Genomic DNA, 10,495 nt, shown 5'->3' with positions numbered 1-10,495 from the left:
ACCTTTTAGTTTGAAAAACAATTTGATTTTGCTAAAGTGTACAAGTATACCGTATAGGGCCTCAAATAAATATTGCCTTTTCATTATTAAAGCCATGTTTGAATGTTTTCACATCAAAATGTTATCCATCCTTACAAAGATAACAAAGTATATCATAGTATAAAATATATTTAATATGTAAGCTAACACCATCAAAACCAACTATATAATGACAAAACAGAATATTTATAATGCGGATTGTCAATTTAAAGCTGTTAGCGTGCTGATGAATACATGACTGTCTAAAATTCTGCAAAATGTCATGTAAAGGTGCCAGACAGATTGAAAGAGAAAAAAATCTAGTATGGGCTATGACGTGGGATATCCCTGTCTGAAACGCCAGTGTCTGATATCCATATATCCCCACTTCATTTTGAAGTTTGCTCATGATCCTATAGCTAGTGACTTATATAACTCAGTTCTACTGTATATTACATCTAACATGCAAAAACTCCAAGAAAATAGATTATAGTAAAAACTTTACTAAGTGAACCTTTGTTATTATGGAAAGTGGTTGATAGTTTATGATTGTTGTAAAGATAATATTTATATCCAAGTTTAGCTGTAAATACACAGTCAATGGGCAAATGGCATGTGTATACATTTTGGTACGTTATACCACCATATACATTAATGAACTATGACATCTGCATCTCAACATGGAATTTAAAGTGACATGACTGACATTATTATCATTTTTATGATCATTGCCAACTGGAATGACCTTGAACTGCTCAGGTAACTTTTTATTGAATTAACTTGATATGATACGGTTCTAGTAATGTTTGTTGAAATGACTTTGACCTGATGTTTATGTGTCTGACAACTAATAGTTGAGAAGGATTTGCTCTTGTACAGACATTTCCAACAAACTTTCTGTTAAAATGGCCTTGACTTATTATTGACAACTATATGTTGAAAATGACCTTCACCTTATATTAACATTTCTTGCTACAAATTGATATGATGTCACTTGCTAATGATAGTTCTGGGAAAGTTTTATTGACATAATATATATAAGTCGAGGTCTTTGGCAACATTGAATAAAATTGACCACAGTGATACTTACCTCTCCGGCAGCTGTTCGCACTTTGGACTGGAAAATGAGAATTCCCGATGTCAACAGCATCAACCAGAATAAGAACATGACCCCTGATGATTGTACACCATGTTTCCTCTCGTGTTGGATGAGGAATGTAGCCAGCACCTGGGAAATAGGCACATAATCAAATTGGGAGCAGACACAATATTACATTATTACAAAATCTGTGTCATTCATATTCTTTAGAACTATTTGTTGAAGACTTGAAGAAATATGCATACCGGTAGTTATCTTATAAGAGTCGTGGATCAAGATCATGTGATCATCTTTATTACAGAAAACCTGTTTGTATTGAAAACCACTGTGGTTAATATTTCTGTTCAGACACTCTCCCATCTAACAAAGGTTTTGTTTCACTTAGAAATGAATCCAATGGAATGTAGCGTAACATCTGTTTTATGCAAGTTCAAGGATCAAAGTATTTTGGTCAACAATTTGTTGGCCCTAATAATCTCTTGTGTTGATGGGCCGTTCAGCATGTAATAATAAGAATGTTCAGTTTGTTAAACTGTACGTGTCAATATACTTAACACCATTATTTACGAACTAATTATAATAAATCTAACCTTATTTTGTCAGAATCTAAATTATGTGGACATAAAGTCATCATGAAAAACTGTTGAAATCGATCTCACCACTCTAGTTAAACTGGAGCATTAAAACCATAAAAGACCCTGTTTTCTTTTATACATTTTCAAAATATGAAATAATTTCCAACCTACCATTGTAAGACAAAAGATGAGGGGTGATATGAAATCAACAGTTGGTACTGGTTCTTCTGAGATAAACTGTTGCACACTCTTCCCTATGTCTGCGATAGCAGCCACAGCAAGCAACACAGCTAACACCTGCAACCAATGATCATATCAAACATCTGTCACTATTTACACATTGATTGTCATAATGTTCCATCTATGTTATGAAAATAAACTGATATCATGATATGTAAATGTAGAGGTCTATTATTTTTACTTGATGAGCATTATATTACACTGTTAGTGTGTAGTGTGTACTAGTTAGTATTATAAATGGCGGTTTAAAATTTGCTATATCTGTGATCATCAAAGATTGTGCAGAATTAAAAATCCAGTGAATATTATTACAGATATCATGAATTATAATCTCCATTAATTTATGCAAAGAAAAATGTCTATGTGTATATTTATCCTTTACTACCGAAAACCCAGTCAATCACACTTCAAGCTACCCATGATGTGACAGCTTCTATTCTCATTTGATTTTAAACCATACCCTCCAGGGTTGATATAACACAATTAGTAAGAAGCTTATAGAGACTGTGGGTTAAGGAAGTAGCCAGTGACATCATCATTCTGACTAGACAATATTGAGTGAAATTTATTTCTTGCAAAAAAATACTGATCAACTGCGAAATATTAGCCCTGCAGTGAAATTAAATAGCTATAGGGTAAACCTAATATATCCTACTCTTTTGGACAGACTAGTGAATTTCATTTAGGAATCCATCAATTGGGGTATGCAGAACTTAACAGAACATTCTCTAGCAGATGTTGGATCTCATTTTCCCTTGTACTTGCTTATATAACTGTATCAACTTATTGAAAATAAATAAAGGTTGCTGTGAGAGAACACCAGGTGTTCCAATGGATCTGATTTACCTGTTTCTTGCATTGATGACACAGAGAAATAATTAAGGGATAAGGGGAAAGTTTGTGTCTAGTCTGGTACTACACTTCTTGAGGATATGTATTCTTGAAGATGGTATGGTTGGGGTCTGACCTGGTAATTAATACTTGAGGATACTTATACCAATGGGTGGGATGGTTGAAATCTAGCCCTGTACTTACCGTCTTGAGTATGCTGAGACATGAGGAGGGGATTGTTGGTGCCTGGCTCTTTGTGAGGAAATAAATATGAAAGGGGGTGACCAGTACCAGGAAGGCACAAGGTATCCACAAGATTACTGTCTTCTGGAAACAGGGACTGAAGTCGGGGTCTGTTGTGTTCCATGACTGCTGTTCATCCTGTATAAAAAAAAACACCATAAAGATAAATCTTATTTTTATATTAAACCGATTTCTTGAAGTATACCTTAATGGCTCTATAAGAGAGAATTAATTAATTTGGTGACAGTGTAAAGAAACTGGGACACCATTATAAAACTATCTATCATGTGAAAGGGTCTAAAACACCATATTCAATGCAGTATTGTGTACAACAAATATAGAACACCAATTATTTGCTGAACTCTCTGTCATGTAGAATAGGTCTGAAACATTACATTCAACTCTATATTGTGTGGAATGTGACAGTGTCAAAAACAACATAACCCCTCTGTTAAAATCTGTTTCGTGGAATGCATGTTGACATGAAGTGTATAGACTAGTACAACACATTCAACTCGGTATCGTATGGTACATGTCTGGATCACAAACCAGTGTGTGGAATTTGTGTACAGTAATGGAATTAGAACACAATCTTACTCTGTATCATCTATAATGTTTGGAACATGCAGCATTCAACTGTTTCAGTATTACGGTAAATTATGCAAACCAACACTGAAGGTTTTCAGTTTTTATCGATGCATATATATGACGTACTTCATTTAACCACAGAATTAGATTAGCTATCTAAGTCCGTGATTTTATTTATAACTGTTATGTAATCGCTCTCGGTCAAGTAAGGCATAGTATGCTAACTTTTACATATCAACAGGTTAAAGTGAGCGTATATTGAAATATATATAGCTTTTAAAACATTTTAAGAGATAAAGACATCACAATTACAATCCTTTGTCGATTATGAGATGATTCTTAAATGCGAAACCGACGTGCTTGGCATGTTCACACAGTATCCCGCTTAGTACAGCGGTCATTTGAGGACTGCTTTGTCAGTCTAAGTTTCTCCGAGTAAACAAATAAAAGCGTAAGCAATGATCAATTGATTTTATCAATGAAATTGAAGTATAAACTCAACATCAGTTTACAAAGCGATCGAAAAATTACAATTCGCGGGTAACTTACAATAAATGGAGAGTTACAGAACCCTCCTCCCCTTTCATCCATGCTGGAGTCTAACACCGGAAGAACGATCGACATGGTAAATTATGAGATGTCGTCTATATCCGGATTTTCAAGCGGCGCACCCTGTCATGATAAAATATGTGCTTTATCATGGTTATCAACAATCCATTGATTATATTCATGAAAAGTATCATCATAAAGAGATTAAGCTTGTGAATAGTATCGAATACTTTGTAAGTACAGTTTCCCGTCAGAGTTCGAATTTTAGCGTAATATAATAATGGCATGATCAGAGACGTATAATACATTACTATACTATATGCATTATACGTCTCTGGCATGATCTTATCGTAAAACATTTACATCTCGTTCATTATTTTGTATTTCCTCATATAAACTTTCGCCATTTAATTTCGTTCAGTAACAATTTCATACCTAAAAGCTATTTAATTACATTTGTACCATTTAAAAAAACTCTATGTGTAAATATGTTACTTTTGATGTTGTTATATGTAACTTCTTTGATTCATTATCGTCAGATTAACTCATGCAATATTGGTGTCCATCGTATACATTATACCTTTCAAGTCAATTATGTTACGTAATGAGATTAACTGGTCTTACCAATTACGACACTTAAGTCTCGGACAAAAGACAGGTTAATTGCCTTACCTGTTCAATGCTTATCTTATCTGTTTTTCGTGAAATATCATTGTTAGAAAACAATATTATACTTAATGTATTCGACCAATGGTTAGAGTTGACCGAGTAGCACTGGATAGCATTATTGTCAATAACCCGGAAAAATGGATGCACGAGGGTGTTTACTTCATCTGAGAAATTATTTAACATATAATTTATTTTATAGACTGCGGTTTATCTAAAGTATTGTTCTGACGATCCATATTAACGTATACGTATAACGAATACAGTTCAATAAATCATACAGATATACTAAACTTTTCTCCGTGTGCCGAGTAATGTTAAATTATATTGCCGTCTTTGAACAACCAAACTGTTGACATTTGTCTATTTACTTGGTATCTGAGCCAGAAACCTTTTGTAATATAGTTATTTGTAAACGGTGATTAAGTAGCTAAACAGAAGTAAAACTTCAATTATGTTAAAACTTCCAACACCCTCTGCTATGAGGAGAGAGAACATTTTTTTTATTTGTTAAAATAAATATCCGGTTTTCTTATTTATCAAACGGTCTCCTTTTCCTAAGATGAACCAAAGTGACATTCTTATTTGATAAAATAATCTAATTAGGTCTTACGCTTTGTCCGTTTTAATTCTAAAATGCCAGGGAATGAAAAATTAAAAACATTTCCCCAGTTTGGATAAAAACAGGAAGGATATTTTACCCCACGAACTTACTGTAGGAGATAATTTGAAAAGACTTTTGATGAGAATGCATTGGTTGTTTAGACAACTTTACTGTAATATATTTTATCATTATCAGCATGGTTTGTTTCGCTTCCTTTTTGTGATTTGCAAGACTGCGTTACTCAAAATGTTCCAATACGTCACCGACTATAGAGTTGTAACGATTACTATTATAGACTCTATGTTGTCACTGGTGTTTAGACCTGGCACTTGTCTGGATGAAATACTAACTTCCACTTACTTTCGTTTGTCAAGGTTCAAGGTTCATTAGTAGTTAGTGTGCGACATATTGTGGTGTTACTGTGAATCTGCGAGGTTGCGTTAATCAGCCTGACTGTTGTTGACACCGAGAAATGTACACAGATGCATATGACAACCGTATTAATAATGATAAGGACATATGGTATAATGGATATATATGTTATGTTTTAAAGGTTGAATAGCAGGAGAAACTATTGGGATCGAATCATATGTTTTATTTACCTATCGAAACATTCCCTGGTTTTATTAGCTCACTTGCCCGAAGGGTATGCCGTGGCGCGGCGTCCGTCCGTCGTCCGTCCGTCGTCCTCAATAACCAAAAGGCCTAGGGTGATGATATTTGGCCAGAAGCACCCTAGGATGAAGTGCTACCAAATTTGTTCAAATGAATGACCTTGACCCACTTTCAAGGTCACAGGGGTCAAATGTCTTAAAATCTTCAAACAACTTCTTCTCAGTAACCAAAAGTCCCAGGGTACTGATTTTGGGACTGTAGCATACTCGGATGAAGGGTTACTNAGTAACCAAAAGTCCCAGGGTACTGATTTTGGGACTGTAGCATACTGGGATGAAGGGTTACTAAGTTTGTTCAAATGAATGACCTTGACCTATTTTCAAGGTCACAGGGGTCAAATGTCATAAACTCTTCAAACGACTTCTTCTCAACAACCAAAAGGCCCAGGGTACAGATATTGAGCCTGTAGCATGCTTGGATAAGGATCTACAAAGTTTATTCAAATAAACGACCTTGACCCACTTTCAAGGTCACAGGGTCAAATGTGTTAAAATCTTCAAACAACTTCTTCTCAGTAACCAAAAGGCCCAGGGTACTGATATTAGGCCTGTGGCATGCTTGGATGAAGGGCTACCAAGTTTATTCAAATAAATGACCTTGAATCACTTTCAAGGTCACAAGGGTCAAATGTGTTAAAATCTTCCAACAACTTCTCAGTAACAAAAAGACCCTGGGTACTGATATTGGGCCTGTATCATACTGGGATAAAGGGCTACCAGGTTTGTTCAAATGAATGACCCTGACCTATTTTCAAGGTCACAGGGGTCAAATGTCTTAAAATCTTCAAACAGCGTTTGTTCAAATGAATGACATTGATCCTGTTTCATGGTCACAGGGGTCAAATGTGTTGAAATCTATAAATGTCTTTTTCTCATTAACCAAACAGCTTTGGATGATGCTATTTGGCCAGAACATGCTGGGATAAAGAGCTACCAAGTTTGTTCAAACAAATGACCTTCATCTATTTTCAAGGTCACATGGGTCAAATGTGTTTAAAACCTTTAAACAACTTTTTCTCAATAACCAAAAGGCATTGGATGATGATATTTGGCCATTTACATGCTGGGATGAAGGGCTACCAAGTTTATTCAAACAAATGACCTTCATCGATTTTCAAGGTCACAGGGGTCAAATATGTTCAAACCTTTATATGACTTGTTCTGAATATTCAAAAGGTCCAAGGTAATGATATTTAGCCAGAAATGCTGGGACGGAAGGCTATAAGCTCTGTTCATCTTAATGTCCTTGTTCGACTTTCAAGGTCACAGGCGTCATATGTTTAGTTCGTATAATAGATTCTAATGAATCAAACACAGATATTTTGCCTGTAGCTCTATATTAGTCCAGTTTTAAGATAACAAGTGTGAGAATAATACCAGGTTAGCGATTCAGGCCTATTGGGCCTCTTGTTACATAAGGTTTTACTCGAGTCGATGAACGCCGTGGATATAATAGAAGAAACTCCTCTTTCAACTTGACGGCACCATGTGCTAAAGGTTAAACACCATAAACCTTTGTTAATGATAACAATGCTTGTTTTTATTTTACCTTCTGATATAAGGGTTGTAATCGACAGAACAGAGGATATGTTCGCAATTTTTCGCATTTAGTAAATTAGCGCAAAGAATATATTCATTTATACGATATAGAGATTTGGATAAATAGAATATATAAATATTTCCACACCATGAACTGTTTGAAGAGCCACAACGAGAACATATCCCCACGCGAACATTTCCCCATGCGAACATATCCCCACGCGAACATTTCCCCATGAGAACATATCCCCACGCGAACATTTCCCCATGAGAACATATCCCCACGCGAACATTTCCCCATGCGAACATATCCCCACGCGAACATTTCCCCATGCGAACATATCCCCACACGAACATTTCCTCTTTACAGTATTTTTGTCGAATGGAGTAAGAACATTTTACTACGAAGCCCTTGATTACTCATACCTTTTATGCATCCATTGATTAATTCGTTTTACGAATATATGAATAGATTATCTTTTGATATACACATTTATTCCGGTAATAAAATTTATATTACTCCGAAAGTTACAAATCAAATATTCTGTACAGAGACGTCATAGGTTATATCAATACGATTATTATATTGATCTGTTATAGAGATAGACATGTGCTTATTATAGTTATCCTGAGGTTAGCATTTATGTACGTAAATGTATTTCATATAACGGGGACCACAGTGGAAATAAATCTGTGAGACGTCTGTGTTATACCGTTAACCATGTATTTATTGTCCATACTTTAACTTGAGGTCAGTATTTATGACCGTAAAAGTTCTGGTTCTGTAATGTGGCGAGTTGCTGGTTCTTTAGTATGTGTTTGTGCAACTTTCATATCGAACGTTACAGATGCAAATGCTTCAAAGCTTTTTACACAATTTTTATGTATTTATAATTCTTAGCAGAAATTCTATCTTGGTAAGAATATATTGACCTAAGAGAGGAAGTCAGGAAGAGTGAAACCTCATTTCGTGCAATTTTGAATAGCCAGTAAAATGTCCATGATTCTGAAAATAAGTTCTGTCCATTTATTAGATGATTTGGCAGACATAAGCACTATAACATGACCCTTTATCTCAAGGGAAAACGATTATGTTTTATTAAAAAAGAAAACACTCTCATCCCAATTAGTACAGAGTGGTGGGATATGCAATTCTAGATATAATTGAAAAGTTGTCAAAGTTTACCTTCTAATTGATTGTTTGAAAACCACCAGTTTATGAAAGGTTTTCATAAAAATGATAGAGTAAAAGAATCAAACCCATACAAAAATAAATAGTTCTGCTGTTCAGAATCTTTAACCTTTTTCATGTTCAGTCAAAATTGCACGAAATGAAGATTTGACCTTATGAGCTAGGATATATCTATTTATAAATCTTAACAAAATGGCATCACTAGGAAGTAGTGCACACACAGAAAAATGTATAATGCTTTTAAGCATTTGTTGGTGCTGTTTAAGATGGCAAGATGCAGAAACGGAAACATTGTTCAATTTGAAGTTAAATAGCTTGAAATCAGCTCTGCTGACCAAATGTGAAAATCGATTTTTGTGTACATCTTTGTGAAAGCACCACTATTCATGTGTGTTAATTAAATAACGACACCCACTTTTTAATAAATCAGTTTTTCACCAATGTTGGTCTTGAAGTTAACAAGTATTATTTTCTATCATAAATGACACTTAAGCAAATATTTTCAACTTGAGATTTTTTTAAGCCAATATTGATAGTTAAATATTTGTACAAGGCAGGTACTCCGAGGAAGGGTTTTGGTAAATCTATAATACTTTAGCCTGGTGTCTTACTACACATTTAGTTGCCTGTACACGATGTTACACATGAGATAGATGTTACACTTCAGATCTGATCCAAAAAGTTATTTTCATATTATTTTCTTTGTTCTAAAGGGGATGAAAAAACACATGTTGCCCAAGGTAGATTTCGGTAAAAGTTTTTCTATTATAATATATATATTCATCACTGTGAAAAACAAAAAGTAAATAATGTTGAAATCAGTTTTATATTTTGGATTGATATTGAGTAGACTGACACGACGAAAGAGCACACTGAAACATTATCTTCGTAAAGCTGCAAATTGATCGTACGTTGGGTATCTTCATCAATGTGTGAGAGACAAATACTCCTTCATTACCCTGGGGAGCCCGATGTCGTCTGAGTGAGAGAGTACAGGTTTCCAGTTTTCTTGGAACATTTCAGATTTCCCCCTCTTACCCTACATAGTTGAAGACACTACACCACCCTAAATTCAATAGGACGTCTAAGCGGGTTTTGATGTCTGTTATGGATATCATCTTGTTGTGCTGCAATCTCAATACTGTTTAAACCAAGGTTAGTTACCGTTTAATACCGTTTGCCGATTGTTAAAATTATGCCGCATATCTGGATATGACACATATACATGTAGTGTCGTGAAGTCAGGTTGACAAGGCACTCTTACTGAGCATTATTAACTGTTTGAACTTACCGCAAAAAAATATATTCCTTTGCTGGCGTTGATATACAGGTGCCGAGTCTACAGGTACTCCCCGAACGCGCGTTCTCCATCTTGACCCATTCTCCACCTGGCTCTGGCCCCTCCCTATAAAAGCATGCGTACCTTACGACGTATGGCGAATGACAAAGTTTTAAGCGCACCAGTATCTGTACTACAGCATCGATTGAACTGTTTGCAATACCGTGAAAACATGCACATTTCTTGGTGTTACGTGACTGTATTTTGAATAGGGCGACCTCGATCTAGAAACCTACATGGGTTTAACATCACTTTCAATAATCCGCATAGGCGTGTGTGGATTTGATCCAATAACTTTATATTGCAATGTCATTCAACGTGAATTATTTTTAGATTTA

General features: G+C 35.1%; 1 protein-coding gene across 1 annotated transcript in view; it reads right to left on the bottom strand.

Moving 5' to 3' along the window:
- Positions 1 to 10,344, bottom strand: part of LOC110464229 (multidrug resistance-associated protein 1-like) — a 75,810-nt gene extending 65,466 nt beyond the window's left edge. The window contains exons 1-5 of the mRNA XM_021519331.1: positions 10,110 to 10,344; positions 4,144 to 4,266; positions 2,968 to 3,144; positions 1,864 to 1,989; positions 1,109 to 1,246 (exon numbers count right to left, since the gene is read on the bottom strand). Coding sequence (XP_021375006.1) covers positions 1,109 to 1,246; positions 1,864 to 1,989; positions 2,968 to 3,144; positions 4,144 to 4,218 — 516 coding nt within the window. The 5' untranslated portion in view covers positions 4,219 to 4,266; positions 10,110 to 10,344. The remainder of the gene's footprint in view (positions 1 to 1,108; positions 1,247 to 1,863; positions 1,990 to 2,967; positions 3,145 to 4,143; positions 4,267 to 10,109) is intronic.
- Positions 10,345 to 10,495: the final 151 nt, after the last annotated feature.

This window comes from Mizuhopecten yessoensis, unplaced genomic scaffold, assembly GCF_002113885.1.
Source record: "Mizuhopecten yessoensis strain PY_sf001 unplaced genomic scaffold, ASM211388v2 scaffold10975, whole genome shotgun sequence".
Taxonomy (NCBI): Eukaryota; Metazoa; Mollusca; class Bivalvia; order Pectinida; family Pectinidae; genus Mizuhopecten; species Mizuhopecten yessoensis.
This window is presented reverse-complemented; position numbering and strand designations above follow the sequence as displayed.